The sequence below is a fragment of the Asterias amurensis genome, chromosome 11 (assembly GCF_032118995.1).
Source record: "Asterias amurensis chromosome 11, ASM3211899v1".
In the NCBI taxonomy this organism is placed as follows: Eukaryota; Metazoa; Echinodermata; class Asteroidea; order Forcipulatida; family Asteriidae; genus Asterias; species Asterias amurensis.
In genome coordinates this window covers 4,110,575-4,137,640 of record NC_092658.1, presented here as the reverse complement: position 1 = coordinate 4,137,640, position 27,066 = coordinate 4,110,575, and the positions used below count along the sequence as shown (strand labels likewise).

The 27,066-nt window shown below is 38.8% G+C and overlaps 1 protein-coding gene across 6 annotated transcripts in view; it reads left to right on the top strand.

Annotated features, from left to right (window-relative positions):
- Nucleotides 1-27,066, top strand: part of LOC139943761 (LLGL scribble cell polarity complex component 2-like) — a 99,534-nt gene that overhangs the window by 27,655 nt on the left and 44,813 nt on the right. For all 6 annotated transcript variants that reach the window (XM_071940546.1, XM_071940550.1, XM_071940547.1 and 3 more), the window contains exons 4-6: nucleotides 11,807-11,888; nucleotides 15,201-15,310; nucleotides 15,717-15,860. In XM_071940546.1, the coding sequence (XP_071796647.1) occupies nucleotides 11,807-11,888; nucleotides 15,201-15,310; nucleotides 15,717-15,860 (336 nt within the window). The remainder of the gene's footprint in view (nucleotides 1-11,806; nucleotides 11,889-15,200; nucleotides 15,311-15,716; nucleotides 15,861-27,066) is intronic.

Here is a 27,066-nt window from a genome sequence, read left to right as displayed (position 1 = left end):
CCAGAAGAAAAAACACTAGCTTGACTAATGACAGTGTCCAACACTTTAAATGAGAACTTTCAGATTACAAGAACATTGTCAAAATGCAACCCTGATTAAACAAAACTTAAGACAATAAAACAGTCCCTAATTTTCAGAAGGATTTATTTGTCTCTTTCAAGAAAAATGTGAAGGAAAGTTCACTTTGTTTACTTGGCCTCTTGACCAGAGTTTCTGAATCTTGCAATTACATGCGTGCTGAGAGCAATCATGGCAGCCTATCGGTCTCTCATGATCCTGGTTTGTCAGACCAAATGATCAAAGGTCATGACACTGAAGTCCTAAAAAGTGATTTTGACCATTGTTTCCAGTGACTTATGTCCCTGTCTGTGTCAAGCCAACGAAGCGTGACACCGAAATCCTTTGATGCGTGGTGGTTGCTTAATATGACAGTCTGCTTTCTGAGTGGATCTTTCAAGCCAACCATGGCGAACGTATATCTAAATACCACTTTATTAGGCTTCTGTTTCTGTGTCCTTGATAAAAATGTGCAGATAGTCGTATTCCAGTGTTAAGTGGTTTAGAGAAAGCACAACATCGGCTTTTAGAAGGAAAGATTCAGTTACTTAAGTGTGTGTTGCATGCGCTGCGGAATATCTACGAGCACGGAAATGGGGTTTTGTTGATCAGCTGTCAGTGTTTGTGTCTCATGTGGGCTTATTATTATAGGCTCGCCTTATACCTAAAGTGATACATGCAAATTCCAGTTGGTGGCCCCTAGGTTTATAATAAAGGAGTACTGAACGAACACACAGTATAAGTACATTGTACATCTCTGCATAGACACAAGATATTCGGACACACCTACACATATTAGAATCATAGCACCTCTATTCTTAATACGTAAGTCTTATGCTGTCTGTAGGGAATCATTGGCTATTTAGAGAAAGCCATACAGGAAATTTGAAGGAAATTGGATTGCTCCAGAGAATCTCCATTCAGTGCCATTTCCTGTGCAAACCTGCAGTATTTATTTTCATCTAGTGTGGCGTGTCATGGTTGAGAGCGCTGGACTCAGGCTCTTGTGTTTCTAACTAGCAGAGTGTGGGTTCTAGTCCCGGTCATGGCTCTTGTGTTCTTGACCAAGATACTTTACCATAGTTGCTTTGCCCTTTGGATGAGACAGGAAACTTACAGGAACCCTGGACACTTATCATGGAAAAGTAGCGGTTAACTTGTGTTTTTCAGGTTCAACGGATTGCCCAATTACAACACTTTTGCATGTTAATGACTGAATAAACTGGGTGTCCAAACTCAAATTAGAATGTCCTCAAAAACACCCAGATGTCCCTCTGTAGCTAAAACTCGATGCCTTTCATAATTGATGGAAACCTGAAGTCAAGTTTTCCCCAGGAATGTTTAGAATGAACCCAAGTCAAAGTCATTGATGACAGTTTGTGTATTATTTCAGTCCTGGGATATGATTTATGATGATAGGGTTGATTAAAGGCAATGGACACTATTGGTATTTGTCAAAGACTAGCCTTCACATTTGGTGTATCTTAACAAATGCGCAAAATTACAAATCTGTGAAAATTTGAGCTCAATCGGTCATCAAAGTTGCGAGATAACAATGAAAGAAAAATAACCCTTGTCACACGAAACTGTGTGTGTTTAGATGGTTGATTTCGAGACCTCAAGTTCTAAATCTGAGGTCTCAAAATCAAATTCGTGGAAAATTACGTCTTTGTCTAAAACTATGGCACTTCAGAGGGAGCCGTTTCTAACAATGTTTCATACCATCAACTTCTCCCCTTTGCTCGTTACCAAGTAAGGTTTAATGCCAATAATTATTTTAAGTAATAACCGATAGTGTCCACTGCCTTTAAGGGGGCTCTCTCTCTTTCTCTCTGCCTGGGAAGTCACTCCCCTCCCACCTATGAGCTACACATTGGCTAAATATACTGGCAGTCACTGTTAAAGACACTGGACACCTTTGGTAATTGTCAAAGTCTTCGCACTTGATGTATCCCAACATGCATCAAATAACAAATCTTTAAAAAATTGTACTCAATTGGTCATCGAAGTTGCAAGAGAATAGAGTTAAGAAAAAACACCTTTTATTATTTGAGTGAGAAATTACCTCTTTCTCAACAACTACATTACTTCAGAGGGAGCCATTTATCACAATGTTTTATACCATCAAGAGCTCTTCATTGCTTGTTACAAAGTAGTTTTTATGCTAACAATTATTTTGAGTAGTTACCGATAGTGTCCAGTGCCTTTAAACAACTCTGTGAGACACCCCTCCTGGCCAGGGTCCAATTATCAGGGGGAGACACCCCTCCTGGCCAGGGTCCAATTATCAGGGGGATAGAGATCTATGGCTATGACCCTTTACATGTACTTCATCATCATGCCTGGATTTCGCTATCAGTCCTATCATGATGCTTCATTATTCATGGTTATCCTCATCTGAATGCTTATTTAATCATGAACTATTGCCATGGTGATGGTTTGAGAAGAAGAATTTCCTTGAAATTTAACGGTTACAAAGGTTACTTGTACTTAAATTTTGAGTCAACTCAAGTTAAATACTCTCTTGATAAGAACAGTTCCAACTCAACTTCAGTCAATTAAATAATTTTTCACTAATATTTAACAACTCTAGTTGTATCAATTTTAATTAAAACACTCTCTTGATAAAACATTTCCAAATTAACTTCAGTCAATTAAATAAATTTTGTTCCGCTAAATATTTACTCATCAAGCACAAGAGAAAGTTGTGTCAACCGCAATTTAATATCTAATACATTTTCTATTTTGTTGGAAAAGTGCTGAAGGCTTTAAAATGAAAGATTCAGTCAGTCTCCGGTTTGGATTCGAACGTAATCAATATTTGCACTTAATTATCCCCTGTGTAATTTCTTCTTCTGTACTGGACTTCATTTTCAAAGCCTGGACCAAATAAACACGGCCTGCTTCAGTTCACCACCTTGTCTCTCTTTTTCTCTCTCGGGCATATGGCCTGATATACGTGGGCGGGTTCAGACAGAGGACAACGTGTTTGTCTCGTCTTAAAGGTACTGGACACATTTGGTAATTGTCAAAGACCGGTATTATCACTTGGTGTATCCCAACATATGCATAAAATAACAAATCTGTGAAAATTTTGACTCAAACTCAACTGCTTGGTCATCAAAGTTGTAAGATAATATTGATTGGAAAAGAAAAAAAAAACCTTGTTGCAAAAATTTGAGTGCTTTCGGATGGCTGCAAAAATAAGCCTTACAATACTTGAGTAAGGAATTACCTCTTTCTCGAAAATACGTTACTCAGAGGTAGCCGTTTCTCACAATGTGTTATACTATCAACAGCTCTCCATTGCTCGTTACCAAGTAAGTTTTTATGCTAACAATTATTTTGAGTAATTACCAATAGTGTCCAGTTCCTTTAAAGCGTGCTCTACCCACGGCCTGTTTAGCTACTAGAAACCTTATTGGCTTTCCTCTAGACACATAGTTGAGGAGAATTTAGGAAGTGGTTCATGTTTCTGGAATGGACTGGTGCCTGGTCAAGCAGATGAAATGGCCCTGTGGTGCCTGGACTTGTAACTCTGTTGTATGGGTAATGGTGGCCCAAGGCTGGAAGGCGCATGCACTTTACGATGGTCGCAGTACACACAGTGGATGGTTCATAGTGTATTGTGCATTTAGATAATGTTCTTGCTACAGAACATGCTGAAACAGTTTCACATACATGTACTGTAGACCCGGCAGTGTACATTAAATGGGCATTCAATGTACAGTGTACATTTTCAGTGCCCTGAAAAAACATATTATTTCAAAATTCTGCATTAGAAAAAGTAAATAAGTCTTTCTCACCAAAGTGTATCGTGCTGATTTATGTTGCTTTGGTCATCCCAAAGTCAATTATTTTTATTTTTTAGTGATGATGCCATCTTGTGATAATATGGGTTATACGTACTATTGTATGACACTTTTTTAGTGTATAAAAAAGATCGTACACATGATAATGGCACTTTTGAAATACATAAAATAGATCGTACATGTACTGTAACCTTGAGACTGAAAGAGCTAAAAAAAAAAGCAATCGTTGTACAAGCGTTTTAAAGCCATTGGACCCTTTCGGTATACAGTGTTGTCCAAGGCCCACACTTTGTGTACCACAACTTCTATATCAAATAACAAACCTGTGAAAATTTAGGCTCAATTGGTCATCTGAGTCGGGAGAAAACAACGGAAAAACCTACCCTTGTTTCCGCGCGTTTCGCCGTGTCATGACATGTGTTTAAAATAAATCCGTAATTCTCGTTAACGAGAATTTATATTGTTTTGCTGTTTTCTCAAAAAGTAAAGCATTTCATGGAATAATATTTCAGGAGAAGTCTTTCACCATTGCCTTCTGTAAACCCTGTAAGTTATTTGTAAATCTGTGAACTTTTTTGTTTTTTCTGAACCGAAAGGGTCCAATGGCTTTAATACAGGCTCATGTGTGAGCTTGTTGAAGTGAATAATGCAGTCATTCACACACTACAGACTAATCATCTTCTACAGTCAAATTTCCACTGAAGGCATTTCTTGAGGTTGCTAGTGACATTTAAGAGTTGCCTCCTACTGACATTGAGGGGACAAAAAAATGGGCTTTGTTAAAAAATAAAAAATGGACTGGTGCCGATGATACAGTGATGCACATCACAGTGATCATCATTATACCTTCAGGGAGCTAAACAAAAAATATCCAGGATGGAAAAAGAAGGCCATTCAAGGCGGCAGGAGATATCTCAAATCAATCCATCGTTGGTGATGTTTTCTTGGTTTGCAATGTTTTTCTTGGTTTCGATGTTTTCTTGGTTTGCGATGTTTTCTGGGTTAGCGGTGTTTTCTGGGTTAGCGATGTTTTTTTGGTTTGCGACGTTTTCTGGGTTAGTGATTTTTCTGGGTTTGCAATGTTTTCTGGGTTTGCGATGTTTTCTGGGTTTGCGATGTTTTCTTGGTTTGCGATGTTTTCTGGGTTTGCGACGTTTTCTGGGTTTGCGATGTTTTCTTGGTTTACAATGTTTTCTGGGTTTGCGACGTTTTCTGGGTTTGCGATGTTTTCTGGGTTTGCCTAGCCACAACTAGAGTCCCATGATTGTTGACATAGTTTGCTCATTGTCTACATCCCTTTATCAATTGATCACAGGATGTGAATCCGCTACAATGTTGTGCAAAGGAAATATTAACAAGAGTTTTATTGCATTGACTTCCTTTGAGTGGGCTGCTGGAGTATCATTTGGATTATACACAATTGTATAGTGACCTGAAAAACAAATATTGAACTCTTGGTACATGAGTCAGAGATAGTTTTTACTGATAGCGTCACTAAAAATGTGTCTGTTTGAAGCTTCATCTAATAATATTGTGTCTCCAAGTGTTGGATATCATTTAAAAGCGCTCATGGGGCCAGTGATACTCCTATAGAGAAATTTGTAAATTTTTCCTGCAAACTTTTTATATTCATCACAAATACACGGTTTGACAAGACTGAATTGAACTTCCACCAGACAAAAACTAAATGGTACATCATTCAGAATCAGAGCAGTTTACTCATTACTGGTTTTATACTGGAAAGACTGGGCAAGCAATGTTGATAATGATAGAGTTTCAGTTTACAACTGCATCATGCAGACAAACAAAACACAATATTTCCGCCTTTTCATGGCTCAAAAAGGAATGCAGATCTGGTTTACTAGATCAATAAATTTTGCTCACACAATTTTAAAAGACGACATAGAAAACAATTGGCATAGTTAGTCTGCGACTGTTTGAACCTTGCAGCTTTCTGTATGCTAGCAGTGTGAGAGGTTCCTTCTTGTCATTTTACAAGATGCTTTATGTAGGAACAGTGCCATCTTAAGACAGCTGATATTAATCAAGGTCTTATCGGCAGGCAAAATGTGGATGGAGCAAGAAGAAGAGGAGCTACCCTCTAATCATCCTCTCTCTACCCCCTGAGCAATCTGCCCTCCAATTAGGGAGAATGAGAAAGGAGGGTCTGGATGTGATTCTTGTTTGATCAAAAAGCAATCTTAGATTGTATTTTAGACACCTGAACGTTCCTTGAAAATAAACCAATCTTTCCATATTCGGATGATTTTAAAAAAAAAAATTATAGAAAGATCTCCCTGATTTCAAGCCTTGTACTGTACTTTCCGGAGGCAACGAATGCGATTGCCTCCATGCCCCCTCGTCATTGCCCTGGGGCCCCTGAAATGCTCCAGTCGAAATTTACAATTTCCTCATAGCCGGTTACCCTTTACCAGAGGAGAACATGCCTTGGTGCCCTTGCCCTGTCAAAAATGAAGCATACACGCCTGTGATTTGTTGTACAAAATCTCCCTGATTGCAAGACGCAAATTTTTGCAGCTCTGGGATTCCAGAAAGATGTTGGGGTGAGAGGGAGAGGTAGATTTAAGTACTTAGCCAAATTCGTCTCATGTTCACCCATTGGGCCAGATCGATTCACCCATTATTGGTTGCTCCTCAGGAGGAAGGTGTTTGCATAAACGGGTCATTACTTGTAAGATGTCTAATGCATACACAATTTTTTTTCTGAGCCACCTGTGAATTTTCTAACATGCCTAATTACCTCTCCATTCCAGTGTGGCCATATGTGCTGACAATAATAGCGCTCATTCCTAGCAGTTTTGAAACTCATGGGTATCCATGGATCATCAAGTCTGCAGATCTGTGATACATGTATGTTTGTGATTTGAGCAATCGTGCATAGTGATTTCGTGGCTGAAAATTGCTTTTGATTCCATTGAGTGAATAAACCACCTTTCCAAATGAAAAACTGTCCTGGAATTACAACAAGGGCATGGCCTCTGTTGCCCCTACTATTGGCCTTGGTGCCCTGTCAAGGATGAGGATGAAATTCCAGGCCTGAATAGAGAACAAATATTTGAGGTTCAACAAAAAGATCCTGCAAGGCAAGGCCACTTTTAATTTTGGTAAAGGAAAACCTTATTTTTCTCTCATTTGACTGTATGGAATTGACAGCTGAAATTTTTCAATTACTTTAAAAAAACTTGTGAATTGACAGATTATGAACAGTTGGTAGTCTTTCCTTTGTGAGGCGCACCTCATCACACAGGGGCATCTTGTATTGGAGCATTTGAAAGGGCACCAAGGCAATGACCTGGGAGTCATAGAGGCACTTGCCTCTATGAAGCACAAGGCCTGCCTTTCGGAGACGTTTATCCATAAAGGATCATCACAGAATGAAGAAAGTAGTCTCGTTTAGTGTGGTTGTTAATATCCACATGGGGAGTTTTACTTCTCATCTCCGGGCGTTGACATGATGAATATACTCTCATCTGGTTGTCCATCCTCCCCGTCTCGTTTGTTTCATTTAGTCTCAAATATCGTCTCTGTCAGCATCAATTTGGGCCACTGTTGCTTCAATAGCCGGCCGCTGCTCTTCTCTTTCCAGTGGGGGTAACTGAGATCTTTACTCAGGTGTGATATTCTCCTCCCTCTTTCAGTCTTGATTTCAGATTTTTTGATTCTCAGAAAATTTTTCATCACAAGATGGCATGAAAAAGTCTATTAACTAATTGAAGCCTGTACCACACGTGTACATTCATTGTGTGTAAAGGTCAGCTCTTGTACAAATTAAGTCTTTCCTACTTTCAATCCAAGGGCCAAACATCATGCCTGTTTATTCCATTTCCAAAATGAAGTTAAAGTTGCCCTCAACATTAAGAAACTCTTATCTTTTGACAAATAACAATTTATTTGTTCCATTAAGTATTTCCTTTTGTATTTCTGTTGTTACATGTATGTAGGTTAAACTGTTTAGGTCTTATCCTCTGGTAAACTAAAGTTGAAAAAGAAAATCAGAAATGGTGTATCGGGTATTGTAATTACTCGGATGGTTGACTCTCAGTGTAACTTCTAACTAAAAAGCCCTACATTTACACAATGCACTTGAAATAATTGCAGTCTGGCAAACAGTGTCCATGATGGGTACACGTGTAAATTCAATCAATTAAATAGAATTGGTTGGATTATTAACTACATGTACAAGGCATCTGTGGGCAGGCTATCCACTATGGTAATCGGACAGCCATTCGTTGCTACATCCCACAGTCAACATTCTTAGAAATTACCACAAGACTGTTGGGGTCGAACGGGGCCTGCCTAGATCCACTAAGCGGGATTGATACCTCTCGGTGGCATTTTCCTTACATCTCTGAGACCCTGATCCTGGCCACTCCTTTTGAGTGTCAATTGTCTTGGAGTTAGTTGAAGTGATTAAGAAATGTTATCTTTATCATCTTCAGCCATTTATCAATTATGAAACAACTTGTTTCATCAGTTGTTGAACTTTTATTTATATTGAATCATTTCATTATGAACACACATAAAGAATTTATAAGCTTTTTACATTTTAGGCTATGTAATTATTTGGGGTCAATCATATCCCATCTTATGAAGCTAAATGCAGATCAGATTTCCCCAAATGTGTGAACAAAATACCGTAAACTGATAAAAATGTGAATCCTACATTATGTCTTGTGTAAATCTGAACTAACACAGAACCATTCTTTGCTTCATTTCATTGAACCATTCCCCTCCACACAATCATCAGCGCCATTTCTACTTCTTTAAACATTTCAATTCATCCTCGGCCCACATGTTTTTTAATCTCTTCATCAACATCAGAATAATAATATCACCTGAGGACACTCCTTCCATACCTAGATTAAAGTCTGCAATACTGCAAGGGAACATTTCTCTCACAAAAAGAAAAACATCTCTTCTCTCAACCCCCCCCCCCCTCCTTAATATCTCTGTGCTGATAAACACACAACCCGTGTCTTAAACCTGCCTTCTCTTCTGTGTATAAACCCCGGGGATAGTCTGTGCTTGGGGTGGGATCTCGGCTGGCTAGTTAGTCCACATTTCCCAATGAGTTTGATTGTCTGGGTGGGAGTGGGATGCCTTTAAGGTATCGGTGTCTATACAGACGAAGCGCAGGTGTAGCATCTGGAAATGGTATAGATTGAAGCAGCCTAACTGACACTCCTCGGATAGCACATAGCACGTTTGGCAATAACATCCATTTACCAATCACTATGGATTCTTTTATCGGATTCTTCCTTAGTGAGATCATCTTCAAAATTGTTTTGTTTATACATTTTTATATCTTTACAGATCAGCATGAGAAATAGACGGGATATATTTTCAATTTTTTTTTTAACCTGTTGAATTTGTGTTGACAAAATCATCTTACTGACAGATGTGTGGGTTTTGTCTTAGGCAGTGGAGCTTGCATACTTGTAACTTGATAATTTTTCTCAGTTCTCACATTATTAGTAGATCATATTTTTAATTATCTCAGTATGACCATACTGTATGTTTTTGAGCTGGGGATCTTGCATCTTGGAGCACAAAGCTCACCTCATGTAATATCTGCCTAGAATTGAAACTTATGTAACACGGTGTGTATTTTTCGGGCCTTGCTATTAGTTTTTATTTTAGCACCTCTCTTCCCACTATTACACACTCAATTGAAAATAATAATAAAAATAATAATAATAATAATAATAATAATAATAATAATAATAATAATAACAACACCCATGTACATTCACATTTTTTAAGGTGAAAAAAAAAATCATTTCAATTTTTTTTTTTTTTTTTTTTAACAAATCTTTAGACCAGGTAAGATTCCAGATCAATAATTCGCTGTGCGCATCTTTAAGATCTCCCTTCTCTTAATGAAATTTCATGTCAATTTAAAAAATTGTTTTTCAAGAACCCAGAGCTCCTGAATGTACTCAAGTCGGGGTAAATGATTGTGGGCTTTGGCTGAGTACGTGATTAGGCTTGATAGAGAAGTTCTTCTCGTACACTCAGTGGCGAGTCGTCGGTGTTGAAATCCGACAAGATGCCCCCGCTGGGTCTGTAGCTTCTTAATGAATATCCACCATGCGGGAGTGGGTGAATCGAGTTATTACTTCTCATACAGAGAGACAGCCTGGTGACAATCATGGGAGTTGATTTGATTGTTTGTGCTCAATTAAGTTTTCATTAGCTAGCTAAGCATTAGTTTTAAATGAAAAGAAGATTGCTGTTGGTAATTTAACCATTGAGTTTGTAATGCACTATTCAGAATTGAGATGTAGATATTGTGTTTATTGATCAAATCTGTTTATCAGGATCAAGTGATCATGGAAATAGTTTCTATTTTCAAAGAAGGAAATTGTTTTAAGGAAATACATAAATAAACCCTAAGTAAGTCTTTCAAAAAAAACCTGAAGATTTAATCCTCTTGAAATATTCTTGTTATGTGTGCACAATTTTTGTTGTGAGAGTGCCTTCTGCACACTAGATCTATACACATTGTTTGAGCAGCAATTAACTCTGTTTTGCAGTCCTACGTGTATGTGCATGTTTGATTGAAAATGCCTGGGGATATTTCATTGTTTCCACTATCCAGAGCTGTCTGATTCTCCGGGAGAATTAAAGTGGCAAGTCTAGACACGTTGAATTCTGAAGCGGTGAAAATGTCGGGATGGCAACCCGAACGTCAATAATTTTAGAGGTGAAACGCAGGTGATGGGAGAACATGAAGTATGAGTCGACCGCCGTCAATGAAGCGGTTGCCATCTTGGCTTTTATCTGCTGAAGTCCATAAAAGAGAAAGTGAGGCTTGGTGCCGATCAGGAATTTCACTTTTGAAAGAGAAAGGTCATTTTCATTTCACAAAGGGCACTTCCATTAGAAAATCTTAAGTCAATGGGAAACTTTTGAAGGGGCACCAAGGTCAAGATAGGGGGCAAGCGTTCCCGTTTAATTCCCTTCCTGTTTAGTGTTTTACAGCGTGAATATTGCCGGATTGTTTGTCAAAAGCTTTCGCCTCTTATTAAACAGTAATGTGATGGATTTATTAGGATTGCCAAGCGATTTGGAAATAATTCTTTTGCAAACACTAATATCAGCAGCCGTGGCCTTTTCTTCTCTCAGGTGTCAATTTCTCAAGGTGTTTTCTTAAGATATTGATTTTTATCCTCAAATGTTATACGCTACATTTAATTTTCAACATGTAACTTTTTGCATTGGCAAATATTGCATGGCGCTTTTATAATCGCACTTCAAGTTAATCGTTCATTAAAAGCTTGGTTGGAAGTAGGTGAAGTCTTAAACTCAATGTTATTTATACTTAGCTGTGCTTCAAGTTGGGGGGTAATATCCTGAAAACCGCGGCTCATAATTTTGACTGGACCAGAATTTGATTCATGAGACTAGCCTCAATCTTAGAAAAGACGCAAGAAGACCGGAATCAAAATGACAACAGCCTAAATAAAATTTAGTTTAGATAAGAGACCATTTATCTTATTTTGCTTAATTAGAAAGTAGACTACTTTACATTCTTTTCAAATAACCTGAAAAATCAGTTACAATAGGTACTAATAATGTGTCTCAGGTAAGCCCTTGTACTCGATAAAGGTCTTTTACTTTTTTCTATGGGCCAAGTACGAGAGCTTGTGGTGAACAATAAATGAAGTTGTGTTATTTACACTGCACATTATGTACAGTATTTATAATACACTAATTGCATTAATATCAACATGTAGGCAATAACGGAACTAACTTTAAAAAAAATGTTGATGATCATAATTTGAGCTGATGACAGTGACATCCACCTCCCATGTTGATTCGTCTCCTTGGCTAACATTACGCATTGTAAACCGAGTCCCTCGTATGGTGGATTATATTCTTGGATCATGTTCCTTAACCCAAGCTTGACACAGATACGGAGCTGCTGGCGTGGAGTTTATCGGTGTCCATGAAGGAGAGAGTGCAGTGTGGCAGCTTTTCTTCCTCCCTGAGCAGGTAGGTGTTGAGACGATCTTGTGTCTTCCAAGATCAATAGACCATCAGGAATAATTCCTAGGGTTTTTTTTTTCAATGAGTGGACTCATTTCTATATATGTAGTTAAAAAAAAAAAAAAAAAAAAAAAACTTACAACCAAAATGTGAACATTTCCACAAATTGGACGGCTAAATTGTATTAGATCTTATGTCTCCCAAGATCAATAAACCATCAAAGGAATAATTCCGATGTTTTTTCAAAGAGTAAACTCTTTCACTATCCTCTAGTTTAGAAAAAACCCACTATACAACCAACCTGTGAACATGGTGAACATTTTCACCACTAATTTGTCGGTTACATTGTATTAGATCTTATGTCTCCCAAGATCTTATGTCTCCCAAGATCTTATGTCTCCCAAGATCTTATGTCTCCCAAGATCAATAAACCATCAAAGGAGTAATTCACATGTTTTTTTTTCAAAGAGTAAACTCATTCCTATCCTCTAGTTTAAAAAACAAAACGCCATACAACGAACCTGTGAAAATTTCCACAAATTTGACGGCTAAATTGTATTAGATTTATTGCTCCCAAGATCAATAAACCATCTAAGGAATAATTCTGATGCTTTTGCAAAGAGTAAACTCATTGGTATCCTCTAGTAAAAAAAACCCTAAAAAAACAACAAACCTGTGAACATTTCCACAATTCGACGGTCACATTGTGTTAGCAATTAAGGTAAAAGGGAGAAACTGTTTCTTCTTTGTGTAAAAGGCATAATATTCTTCCTACTCAAGACTGATTTTTTATTTTTTGGCCCTTGGGAAAAATCAGACATAGCCTGAGAAGTCTAGATTAAACCCTATGTTGGTCACTGTTTAATATTAGGATCCAATATTTTTGGATTGCATCTAACAATAACTTTCTGGGCTTCTTTAAATGCAATCTTGTGACTTTGACAGTATTTCAGACGGAAACATAGCCCTGGAAGATTGACACGTATGCATACTGCTAGCGCTACATGTTCAGTGTGAACACTTTTTAAGTCAAAACTACAGTCAAATTCTTTTGGAATATATCAAGCAAAATCAATATTCCTAGACTGACTTTACATGACGCATGAAGTGATCATCAAATGTTTGTTTGTTTTTATATTTTGCTGCCTGCATCTCACACCAAAACATACAAGCCCGTGAACACAGATCCACTGCATTCTGTGCATGTGTTGTCTGTCACATGGCATTCTTGCGCTATGTGGACAGATTGTGTGTTGCAAACTGAACATCTGAACATTGAAGACTCTTTCAATATTTGGTCGAAGTGAGCAATTTAGTCTTGAAGGAGTTGCTCAGATTCCCGCATCAACAGTCGGAATAGTCTTGGTGCAAGACGTTGTTATCAACTATCCTGATCCACTTCTCCTCGCCGCACACTTGACTATCGAACTGCAGCGCGCGCTGTTGGAAACTTCCAAGAGCAGGGGTCGAAATTAAGTGAATTTTCATGGTAGTCAGCAGGGCTAGTCATCCAGAATTTTTAGTAGTCCTGATGAGATTTTGGTAGCCCAAAAAATACATTAAGTCTTGAGTCACGGCACACTCAAAACGGAATCGCAGCTTACAGAAACGCCTTCTATCAATGGAATAGTCGCGACGTTTGTGCACGTTGAGTGTATGGGGCCTATGGGTTTTACCATCTCAACAAGAACGTCTTGTGCCAAGACTATAAGTCAATGCTGAGATAAGAGCACAATGAACCTCAGCAAAGGCCACAAGTGCAGATGGAGAGCCATCCGTCTCAGACACAACAAGAGTGACCCACTTCTTCCAGTTTCATATTTACACAATTTTCTTGACTCTTATAGGAAACTTGCCACAGGGGTTGAAGTACATGGTACTGTTTCAAAAAAGGGTGACATTTTTATCAGAGTGTTGGGTTGTTCTATATACAAACTGAAACCCAAGTGCAGCGGCACTTACATGTAGCTTTTGAGGACCAATTAGACCAAGGCTGAGAGGTACTTGTATTACAGAAGCTTCTTGGATACCTCTGGTGTTAACTTTGTGACCCTGAAGGGTGTGCAAATTTTCCCTCTCAGATTGAAAAATGAGAGTTGTACACATGGATATTTAGTCAATGCTTGAATGATAAAACAAATCTTTCTTTTGGCTGGAGAAGATTGGCAAAGAGGAAACGCTAAAAAATAGGCCTACCACATGTTACAGGTTCATGTGTAAAGTGCCATTTTGATAGTGTTACAACAAGTGCTGCCTGTGTTTAATATGACCACAGGTGGTTTAGGCATTGAACTATTTACAGAGTGCATGATGTGTTATACATGTGTAACTTTCAGTGGTGGCTTTTTGACTGGAATTGGGAGGAAATCTCTTGGAACAAGTGTTGATTTTACAGGATGTACCAAAATGGGTCACAAGAAGCTCACCAACAATTTGAGAGATATAACTTGAATCACATGTTTGTAAAGGTCATAGAGAGGACTTGAACAAGTGAGTCCTCACTCAGGCCTTGAATTCACCCACAGCAGTTGCAGTGGTGCCCATTGCTTTTGCTATGGTGCCCTGTGGTACCTGTTGCAAAGTTCCAATACAAGTTGACATTTTCCTCCTTGAGGTGCCCCTTACCAGAGCAAAAATGCTGTGCCCCTTCAAGAGCGAAGTTCAAGGCCTCCTCACTCTAGGTATAGACCGTATTGAATATGACGTCAACGCTCAAATATCTGCCCTACAACATGGCGTCTGTGCGTGCGTGTGTGTGTGCGTGCATGTGCTGTAGAAATCAAACTGGGAGTGTTGCGTACTTTATTGATATACGCGTTTGGACGTGCATACGGTTTGCCCTACAAGATGGCGACTTTCATATCAAAAAAGGGGTTATTCAATACGGTCTATTGTGTAGATGGATCATTAGCTAACACAGCTAGTCAAAAATATATTTCCTTACACATTCAAAGGAACTATACTAAACTAATTTTCTGGTTAACATGATGACTCCCACTGTCTGGTTCTTGAACCAACCATACTACATGTATCTATGAGATTTTAAAGGAACCGTATTATGTCTCATTCAGTTGGCAACCAACTGCAGTACATGCGATAGGACTATTTTGGTAGCACATGAGTAATTTTTCAATCATGCCCCCAACAAACATGTGAACATTCAAATGTGAATGTATTCTCATCTTGGAGATTGGTTGCCTGTAAATTGCCTCAAATTACGTGATCCTTAGGATCAGTTTTATGGTTTTAGTTATCATCTTAGCTAAGGTTGTTATCTACAGGTTTTCATCCTTTTGTTGTTTCTCATTGTGTCCATAGGGCCGCATCATCAGCCTGCTCCAAGACAACAGTCTGCACCTGTGGGAGGTGAACATCAAGGATGGAAACTCAGTCCTTGAAGAAGTCAAGTCAACCTCCTTGGAAGGAAGGTAAGAAAATGTCACTTAGCCCCAAAAGAGAAAGTCCATCAAGTTGAAGGCTGTCCAGTTTTTGTATCGCTTGTTGTTAATGAATAGATGATAACTTTTCGTTCTTTGGGATAAAGAACGATACATGTAATTGTGTTTCACCCATGCAACAACAGGCACATCCCTGCAAGCATAGATGCCAGAGCTGCAAAAAAAAGAAACGATATTGACAGGTTCTGATGAGCAAATTTGATAATCTTACTGATTATGGTAACCTTTTCTTTGTGTTGAATGTAATCCTTTAAGAATGCCCCCTGATTGTCGAACAAAATCTCCCTGATTGCAAGATGCAAATGTTGGCAGCTCTACAATGTATAAACTCAAGCCAGCCACATCTCTTAATCCCATTTAACTTCTTGTCTTACAGACTCAAGAAAATCTCCGTATGCTGTCTATCATCGGACTGCAAGATCCTGTACCTGGGCACGGAGGGTGGTAACATCTACCTGTTGAACGTGGCCACCTTCGACATGGATGAGCTCATCATCTACCAGGACGTCGTCATGCAGAAGTAAGTACAGGGAGAGCACAAGTTGGGGATCCTTTCTCTGGACAGGGTCTCTATGACCCTCGAAAGGGTTTCTCCACTAAATGGTTCCCTCTTAAAGTCCCCCGTCCCCCCCCCCCCCCAATGTACCAAGTGCAAGAAGATTCCTTTAAAGTATGAAGCTTCTAGGTCTTTTGAACTCCATGGTTAAGAAGAAAATATAAAAAAAAGTAGTAAACTTGCGGGTACAATTATGAGCAAGTTCGATCAGCCACCATTTGTCAACCACTTGTCAATGTTCTATGGTTACATGCATGAAGTACATCCTGGGTACCAGGTAAAATTGCCCAATGGTCGACAATAGTCAACTTTAGTCCCTTGTTTGAACTAGCTCCATGTGTAAATCTTTTTTGTGGGAGTGTTGGCTCTGAAAAGAACCAGTGTATGGTTTTGACGTTTTGAGCAGTACACTCTGCTCATCTTCAGGAGAAACGCAAGTTTACTATTTATTTATAGTTTCTTCCTATTTATCTACACCATGCAAAGCTTCAATCACTACTTCCTGTCCATGGTGTCGAGCGAAAAGAAAAACCTTCATTTGCCTTCATTAGGGGTAGCTGTAGGAGTTTGGTTTAAAGATGAGCTACGGTTGGCGCTTTCATGGTGTTCTTTTAATGGTAGCAGGAGAGGCTTAATAGATTGCATGTTGTCATCTTAAGTACAATATGCACATCATCATTACTGCTTAAGGAAATCAGATCCTACGGAGTAAGACAATGGAGCTTAGATACTTATTAACTGTTACCTTCTTGCTAAAAGAAACTGGACATGGCAGACTCTGTTGACAACAGTCTCATCAGAATTAGCGAAACTTAAGTCCGTTTTCCAACATCCAGACGACAGTTGAGTTTTCCTTCATTCACAGCTCTAGAGTGCAAACCTCCCTGGAGCTTGCTGACCATTTTTCAGACAAAAGCTATAAATCCGCCGTTAGTGTCATGTATGGATTTTCTCGCATGAAGAACACTCGACTACGAGTAGCCTAACTACAAGTTGTAAACGCAAAGTGCACGACTGACAAACGTAGAATCGATGCAGACCTTCTTGCTCATACGGTTTTTGTACTTTCTGCCCTCATATTCTTTTGCTGAAAGTCTTTTCATAGTGAGGATGTCTTTTTCCCTCATTTGAAATTTACTCAGAAAAATGTTGTCAACATTTCTGAGAAAACTCTAGCGGGAATGTCAACATTCTCGTGATACTTCTCGGCAATGATCTTCGAACTGTAACCCCTTAAAAAGTACAATGTCGATTCCCTCGTCTGCCAAACTATTAAATCGAATGCAATGGTATTGAGTAGTGAAATAGGAGCACTTTACTTCTGGCTGGTAAAGGTTTTTTTTTAACTGGTGGTGGGTGAATCTAATCTACAACAGTATAGTCATTCTTTTATTTGTCTTTTTAGAAAACAAATCAAATGTGGTGTTTGAATGTTGTCTGTCATGCAAACTCTCTGCAATGGTTTTATTTGGAATGCTGTCTCTTAAAAAAAAAACGTTGATATATTTTTTTTGGCTCTTGCTCTTCTCATCATGAAAGTTTATTTGTAATGTAGGGTTAAACACCAGAAGATCTGTGTAATTTTTGTCCATCATTGTCAATCTTTTAAATGAAAAAAATATACATATACTGTGAAATGTTCAACAGTTTTTTTAAAGCATGGATAGCACAATCCAGGTTCTGGACTTGTAAAGTGCAGCGACCCCATGCAGAAAACAAAAACAAAAAACGCATCTATAATTTACTATTTTATGGCAGGATAGGAGCATACAAGTGCACTACGCATAACACAACTGGTCAATATTGAACTCTTGACTGCTTCAACTTGCCCAGTTTGTGTCGGCCCTAGTGACATTATGCCTGATATAGCTAGAGTACGGCAACCCAATATTCAGCCTTTTGCTGCCTGCTGTCCACTGTTCATACAAACAGTCTGTTTAGCTTGCTCTAGGTTTCCATAGAAAAGCTGTGCATTGATCTCTCACACTATGGTATTCAGTCAAGGAGTTCAGCCGCAAACAAAAATAGAAGAAAACCTACCCGCCAGAAAAAAATGAAAGTGGGGTGTTTTTCCCAAGTTTGTTTATGAAGCTCCTCCATGGCTTATATGGGTGACAATAGAAGGACCCCCAAGCAATCTATTAAACCTGTATACAATTGGTGTACTACACATTGTCCCATGTTTGGGGGGGGGGGGTGTTACTGTCGTAATTGGTCGAGGTGTGAACTTCATAGTTTGAGTGCCTTGGGTTTCCTACTTGGAGAAATCTCTGTCAAGGTTGATATTTGAGATGCTGGGTCTACAGTGCGGTGAAGCCGTTGTGTATAGCACCTGTATTCATGTCGATCATGACTCATACTCGGGATTTAGTCACCTTCATTCTTGTGGCGTCTATGACAGGATCAGAGGAAAACAGATATAAGTGAGAAATTTTCTCTGAGTGGGAGTTTTGTTATAATCGGTGTTGAACATGTGGTAAATGGATGGATTTCTCACACTCTCGCACTTTAAAGTGTTTTATTGGTAATTGGTGACAAGTAATGGGGAGAGGTTGATAGTATAAAACATTGTGAGAAACAGCTCCCTCTGAAGTGGCGTAGTTTTTGAGAAAGAAGTAATTTTCAACAAATTTTATTTCCAGACCTCAAGTTTAGAATTTGAGGTCTCGAAATCAAGCATCTGAAAGCACACAACTTCGTGTGACAAGGGTGTTTTTTCTTTCATTAATATCTCGCAACTTCAGCGACCAATTGAGCTCAAATTTTCACAGGTTAGTTATTGTATGCATATGTTGAGATACTGTACACCAACTGTGAACACTAGTCTTTGACAATAACCAATAGTGTCCACTGTCTTTAAATGACATTTCTTGCATTACAACATGCAATTCATTATTATTAGAGTAAGATTAGCCAGCATCTATTGTCTGTAATGGGTTAGCCATTACAATATACTTAAGGTCATCCAGTCACAATGAGCACACGACTTCTCTCCAACTACATAAGATCAACTGAATTTATATAAATTTTCATCCATGACCACATCGGATCTATACCGATTTTCTATAGCATTTTAGCGGCTTCACCATCATCAATAATAGCCGACCCTCAAAGCTATTTCTGTTTTTATTTTGATCAGGCATTAAGAAGGTCCCTTGTGACATTTCAGTCTGATTCATCTAATGGTATTAGATGTGGGGGCAAAAGAAGTGACATGTAACTGCCTTCAGAGTTAAGCCTACTTGTCAGTCCGGCCACATCAAACGCTAAATCCCCAGGCGGGGTTTTTATGCAAATGGCGTTCCTTGTGGACACTACCGGAGGCAGTCTTACTGGGGGTAAAGATAGAGGAGAAACAAACTAAAGAAAGAAGAATAGTAATCTAGCAGGTCATTTGATGCGACTGATCAGTGTGACCTGTTAGTCAGCTTCAAGAATTATGTTAAGATTGGCTTTTAAACGTCAAGGAATATTTTGCACAAATAACAAGAAATTGGAATAGGATGGTGTTGAATTGCTGATATAATATTATCTTGTCAGGGCAGTCTTTTCTAAAAGAGGGTTTAAAGGCTGAGTCACACTGCAGCGATAACGAAAGCGATCACAACGCAATGAGAAAGCAGTCTATTGGTTGAATTGCTCCGTGCAAAATACGCACACACTCATTCAACCAATAGAATGCGTTCTCTTTGCGTCGTGATTGCAGTGTATGTGCCTATACTGTTACATTTTAAGAGGGAAATCACATTTTTCTGGACTTGAAATTTGTAATCTGCATTGTTCTTACGCCTTCCACTGATTGTCCCTTCTTCTTTGAAAAAAAAAAGTACTGCAAAGCCAAACAAAATTGAGATAGATGCCTTTTCTAAATCATATCTCAAATGCACAAAGTCTGTTGTTCACTTGATACATGCAGACCACAGGTTTCTCCCCATCTACTGTCCATTTGCACAACAACCCACAAGTTTCACCTTGGCATTTCTATCATCACCCCCAGGCTAGAAAGATGTCAGCTAATAATAATATTAGGAAAAAAACATGTATAAACGCCAACTCACTTGAACTACTTTCACAAAGAATCGTCTTGCATACATTGTCAATGAGATCTACTGAAACGCAGAACAACACGTAGGCGTAATATTTTTCTTTTCCTTTCTACGATCCTGTTAACTGAGACATGCCCAATAGATTCAATCTCAAAACGGTGAATTTACAAACGGGGTATCGATAAAAAGTTAAAGGCAAGTTGTAAGCATATTATTGTTATTTCCAATCCGCAAGTTTTCATCAAGAAAAACATTTTTTTTTGGGGCTGTACATTAATTCTATCGCATTAGACAGTCACAGAACTGCGGAAGCACTTAGATTGTAATACAATCCGTTAGTGCAGAGACTTGATGAGGTAAGACGAATCAAGAAGTGGCGGACTTTGTCTTAATATGCATTATGCATGCTGATCACTGTGTTCATCAATAATGAAAGAAGATCTAATGATGGTGATGATGATGATGAGGCAGATAGTTGAACATCATCATTACCGTCTCTTCGTCTGACGGAGCAGTCTTGTTATTGACCTTCCTTAATAAAGAGATTGCTTCTTAGTAATATTCCACTAGCCCCTGCATCCTTGCCCTTCAAGTCCCCGCGTTCAGGGCGGGGGGGGGGGGGGGGGCACATTGATGCTTATTGCCCAGCGCAGTCTCGTCGAGAATAGCGATTTTAGCTGGGAGTAGCTTAGATGGGCAGCAACGAGTGCCCGTATGACTAATGACATCATGTGATAATCAATGGAGGTTGGACATTTATTGGGTGTTATGCCACTGGGGGGGGGGGGGGGTGTCCCACTAGGCCCAGGGTACTTCATTGAGTTTCCTTGGATGCTGAGACGACTTGTATGTGATTCAGAGTTCATTATGGGGATGACTGAGCGACTGGAATGAATGTGTTTCTGTTGTGCTGCTGGGCCCGCATTAACCCACGGCACCCACAGCTGTTGCAGCCTGTGCTTTTGCTTATGTGCCCTTTGCAAGGTTTCAATGCAAATTTACATTCTCCCCTTGCCAGAGGAAATTTGCTGTGCCCCTTCAAGAAAGAAGTTCAAGGCCTGTTTGTGTGATATGTGGATTTTGACTTGCTGATGCATGTGCTTAGAGTTGATGATTTTAACTTGAACAGTGATCCAAACATAGCCCCCCCCCCCCCCCAAAAAAAAAGTCTGCTTAGTAAAAAAACTAAAATTGTATTTTTCTTAAAATAAGCTAAGTTATGTTCTTTTATCTACATGTACTTTTTAAGCACTGCAGAGGGTTTCCAAAAGCTCCTTGGAATCTACATGTACATATGTATAACTCCAGGGGGGATACCAAAAGGGTTGAAATGCCATCATTTCATGTACTTTCTAAGAAACTGGAAAATTACGTTACTTCAGAGGGAGCCGTTTCCCAAAGTGTTTTATACTACCAACATCTCCCTATTACCCGTTTCCAAGTAAGGTTTTATGCTAAAAATTATTTTGAGTATTTACCAATAGTGGCCACTGCCTTTAACACTCTTACACAGCAGTGACTCTCACGTCTTTATAATGACACTCAAAAGCCAATAAACTAATTTCAGCGACTTAAAATACACTTGAATACTCCATTGTTACTAGTATTTTTTTACACAGGGATCCTGTTCATCCTCATCATTATTATTATTATTTTTACATGAATCATCTATGATTTGTGAATGAATATTAAATAAGCACTGACGCTCATGTAACATTACACATGCAAGACGCTTTAAACAGTTTTCATCTGCTAAGCCATGCAAGCGGCTGTTTTATATTTTACATAATAGCCACCTTAGACCTACTGAGGTGTGAGGAAAGAGAGAGAATCACGCCCCCGTCTGGCCAGACTTGTTATCATTACGCCAGATTTGTTTTCTGTTCTTTTCTTCTCGTCATTTATTTAATGTCTGTAGAGACGGGGGGGGTTTGTTTGTTGTAGGGTTTGTGTAGGGACTAGTGGTATTTTTGAAGGGTGGTTTACCAGGTAGTAATTTTTGGGATGTGTTGACTGTCGGTCCATAATCTGAACAGCGTTACATCATGTGCACTATATGAGTCGATTTTGACTCGATTGAAGAGTGGCATGGTTGGCGTGGCATGGTTGGCGGGTGCGTAAAGCGCTCGCCCCTCACCAAGGTGACCCCGATTTCGATTCCCGGCCGGGGCCATATGTGAGTTGAGTTGTGCGTTGGTTCTCTGCTGTGCCAAGCGGGTTTTTTCCAGACCATCCAGTTTTCCTCCCTTGGGAAAAATCAAACACTTTCGATCTTGGCTGTGCTCCGTGGTCATAATGGGTTGATGTGGCTGGCAGCCAGAGGCGCCCTTGCATGCCTGCTTCTCGAACACGTTGCAGCCGCGTCCTTCGCAATTCAGCTCTTAGCTGCGAGTAAGGATGATTAGCCCCCCAAATTATTACTATTATTATTATTATATGAGTTCAAGTTGACTTGAGCCCCTTTCATGCGAGAGCAATTTAGCAAGGGTCCCATGCTAACTTGTAGCTTTGTTTTAAAGATTTGACAAAATGTAGGCCTACCTCATGTGAAAGGTTAACCATTTTTTCTACTGTCCAAGTTCTCATGCAAAATCTTGTCAAACATTGTCAAAGATTTTACAACTCAGCTAAAGGTAAGCAAGGGAGCCAAGTGAAATTGCTGTCGTGTGAATAGCACTTTGGAATTCATGTTCAATGATGTGAATATTGTCAATGGAATTAAATTCCGGGGAAGGATTTTTTTTGTCTGTTGCCTTAATCTATGTATTGATTTTTATTCCGATATCAAAAGTGACAATTGTTGGATGAGACAGAGAAGGAACAAATAGTCACAAAGGATTATTGATTGGGCTCTGTCTGGTAATTTTTTTTTTTTTTTTTAATTGAATTTTTGTTTGGCAGTTTTCACACTCGGTGCAGCCACTTACTTAACCTTAAAGGGAAGGTACACCTTCTTCTCACCAGTCTTCTCACTTGGTGTATTCCAACATAAGTATAAAATAACGAACCTGTGAAAATTTGAGCTCAATTGGTCATCGGAGTTGCGAGAAAATGATGACCGAAAAAACACCCTTGTTGGACGAATTTGTGTGCTTTCAGATAGAAATAAAAGACTTCTAGCTAGAACAACATCTGTTGAATGTTCAAAGTGAATTTTTAGGAAAAAAGCGAATTTGTATGTTTTAAAATTAATCAACAAATTATTTCTGCAATATGCATGTAATCTAATTGTATAAACTTATGGCTGCCAGTACTTACATTTACTCATACATGTACACTGACGTTATCCTCTTATAAAATAAAAATAAAAAGTGAATTTTTTATTTTCCCCCTTCTTTCTTCTTAAAACATGCAGTAAACAAATCACAAGTTTTTCCCTTCCCATTGTGTCGTCACTGTTGAGAAGCACAAAAATGCTCATTCAGTGCAGAAATGTTTTCCCAGTCCAGACATTCTGACGCATACACCATGTATGTACGTCGAACAAATCACCCAAAAATAATTAGCAGTTTGTTTGAAGTGGAGAGAGTAGTGAGATACGCCCATTGAGATTGCAAAGCGTATGACTGGTTTAGTTTATGATTCAGCATGCTTCCCTACTAAATGGCAACAATTGACAGCTCTGTGTGCAATGCCAGGGCCAGACGGATTGGTACATGTAATATTCACAGCGTCTGAGTCACTAGGGAACAACTGTTAAAGAAAAAACAATTTCTTGTTTTACACAATTTATGGTTCACTGTCTTTGAACTTTTCTTTGAACTTTATTTGTTTTGAAGGATTGTCAGGGCTTAAACAAAAAATTATAATTTTTATTTTATTCAATTTGTTTTTCCTGGGATTGTTTGGTTTATTATTACTTTTTGGGTTTGACCTTTACACTGATGTCTCTTAGTCATTTTTTTATTAATAATTCGTGCCAAAGAATTTTATATCAGAGGCATATTAATCATTAGAAATGGTACCCAGCGAAGTGGCCCCATAGGAGCTGACCATTCAGTACATGTTACATGCAGTCAGAGATGCACTGCACAGCAGCAGTTAGAACATATGGTCAGGACACAAGTGGGCGGGGCACTCTGTGCTTGCTTGATCGTTGTTAGGAAGTGTTCTCTTTGATGATTGGAGTGGGTTTCTATGACCAACAGGATGAAAATTAACAAATTTCATTAACAAATTTGGATAATTTTTATAGAATTTATGATGAGCTGTGGTTAAAGGGGTTGGGTACTTTTTGTAAGACACAAGACACAACCGTCCACAGATTTACATTACACTTACACAGTTTAAAGATGAAACTAGCAAGCTTCCCTTAAAGTATTATTTGCAGAGGTGCTGTTAGTTTTTGAGAATTCACAAAAATAATGTTAGCACGTACAAAGGATGTCCTTTTTTTACTTTCTTAAAAACTTAGCGACTAATGAAGCTGAAACTTCTACAGGTAAATTTTGTTATCATTCACAGTGAAAAGTGATTCATGTCATGGCCAAAAACTTGATCTAAAAAGAATATTAAAACCCTTTAATTGCAAAAGTTATTAGAAATAGTGATAAAAATGTATGATGAGCTGTGGTTATTTGCAAAAGTTATTACGGGAGATAATCACCTTCAGGACCTGGGAAAATATATTCAGAATGAATTCATTTTGCTTCATTTCAAATAAACATCGATTGATTGTCAGACCAAAGTCTGAATTTGAGCTTGACTAGGTCCGCATAAATAAATGTCATCGAATTTCTGAAGTTATGGTAAAAGCTAGAATAGATTGGGTCTGATAGTGAAGGCATCGTCCTCCGCATATTATGGAGACATCCCCTCATGCCCTTGTCTGTCTCCGCATAATCCTAACTGCTGAACGTAGTGAAATTGAAGTCTTCATCGCGTACTTACCGCATCAATCCGTGTTTGTCTTTGACTCTGCCCTCCTTAGCTTCTTAAAGGCACTGGACATCTTTGGTAATTGTCAAAGACCAATATCTCAACTATGCAAAAAAAAAAAAAAAATTCACCTGTGAAAATTTGAACTCAATTGGTTGGAAGTCGCGAGAGAATACTGGAGAAAAAACCCAACCTTGTTGCACAAGTTTTGTGCTTCCAGATGCTTATTTTTTAGGGCTGGAAATCAAATTCAAATATTTTAGTGAGAAATTGCTTCTTTCTCAAAAGCTACGTTACTTCAGAGGGAGCTGTTTCTCACATGTTTTATATTATCAACAGCTCTCCATTGCTCGTTACCAAGTCAGTTTTTATGCTAACAATTATTTTGAGTAATTATCAATAGTGTCCAGTGCCTTTAAAGAGAACGGGGATGTTCAGCGGACTTGCAGCCTTGTTTGTCTTCAAGTAGCGCTGGATGTATCAAGTCGAGAGAGTAAGAGGAGAGAGATGGAGTCCTCCAGAGGTCGCTTGAGACATTTTTTATCTTTCCCTTCATCTGTTTTAAATAGTCTCCATCCCATGCGAGGCTCCCAAGTCTCCTGTTGTACACTCTTGATTTGCAAAAGTCAACAAAAGGCCACCCCTGATAATGTCGGGAATAACTTCTGTATAAGTTCAGATCTAGTGAATTTTGTTTGTTTTGCTTGGCACTCACTGCTCTCAAGAATAGCTTTTTGCTACAATTACTTTTTGTCAATATTTTTTTCTTCTTTTTCTTCCTTCCTTCTTTTTTTGCAACTTTATTCTTTTTATTCTAACCAGAAAAATCCCTTTATTAAATATGTTTTGTATGAAGAAAAAAAAACCCACTGATACCAGAGAGAACACAACCATAAACAGGGCATTAAATTTTACACTCGCATATTATTTAAAATATTGGTGTAGAGCAAAACTGGAATCTTTCTTTTAATACCTAATGCTAAAATGAAATCGGACAGGAGTTTTGTAGTTTTTTTAGCCGTTATCCTTGAGCCTGTCTCTTCACATGTCTGTAGTTGATTGATGGTAGTGTATAATGGTCTTCGCTGATCGTCATCTTGATGTTAAAGCGCTATGAGACGAGGGCACAGCGTGGAGGTTGTGTGTTGTAGATCAATAGTAAGTCGGTGTTTGCATGGGGCGGGGGAACATTAGCACTGTCTTGTGGAACTTCAGGGGGCTGTATTTGCTCTGACTCGTCTTATCGTCTGAGGCTGGGACTTTACACTCGCAGATGAGAACGCGGAGATGCTGTTGTCCATAGTTACAGGATGGTTAGATGTTATTGATCAGTGGGGAAATTTTTGAAATGTTTTTTAAAGAAGTTAAATTGTCCTGCTGTTAGTACAGGCGTCATCCTCCTACATGTATGGGTAACCATTTTACATTTTGATGAGCCATGTCTGATATTATGATTTAAAATTTAAACATAATGTATATAATTTGTTTTTACCCTCTATGCATCGATGTATATAAAGCACTGTATACTCAATACTTTCTGTGAAGAAAATCCACAGGCAAATCACCCGGGTGGGATTCGAACCCATGTTCTTTGCATAACACAAGCAGATGTCTTACCTCTTAACTAGACTATCGAGCTAGCCCAGTGGCTTGAGGCAGATTGAATCCAATGTGTTGCTACTGCAGGTTGCTACTTTTTGACTTTAGCTTGGCTTTACCTAGTCTAGAAGCTCGCTTGACAGGCCTCGTGATCACTGTTTTAATATGCCAGGCTGGTTACTAAGTCAAGCATGTATTTGTACATGGGTCAGCCCTTGTATGTCCTTGTACTCTTTTGCTTGTTTCTCAAAGGCCAAATATCATGCCTGTTCAAGTCCAAGAGTGACACAGACGCTATTAGTGCGTGTAGATCTGAAAATCATGAAATACTTTTACTTCTGTGAGTGGTCTTTCAGTCGGTTGTGTTTGGTCTGAGTCGGTGCAAAGTAAGGTTTAACCCTAAACGTGAACATGTCGATATGCTTGGTTGACAAGGCGGCATCATCTCCTCCTTACAGGGAGTTTGTCTTATTTAAGTACCGCCTATTTGATGGATCACCCATGCAGTGAGAATGTTGTCATAGTAACATGAACAAGTCCTTCAGTTCTCCTGAGGGAGAACCACCTGCTGGAAACTGAAAGAAAAAAAAACGTTTCTCGGAGTGACAATAAATCTTGAACAGAATGTCATTGTCAAACATTCACTT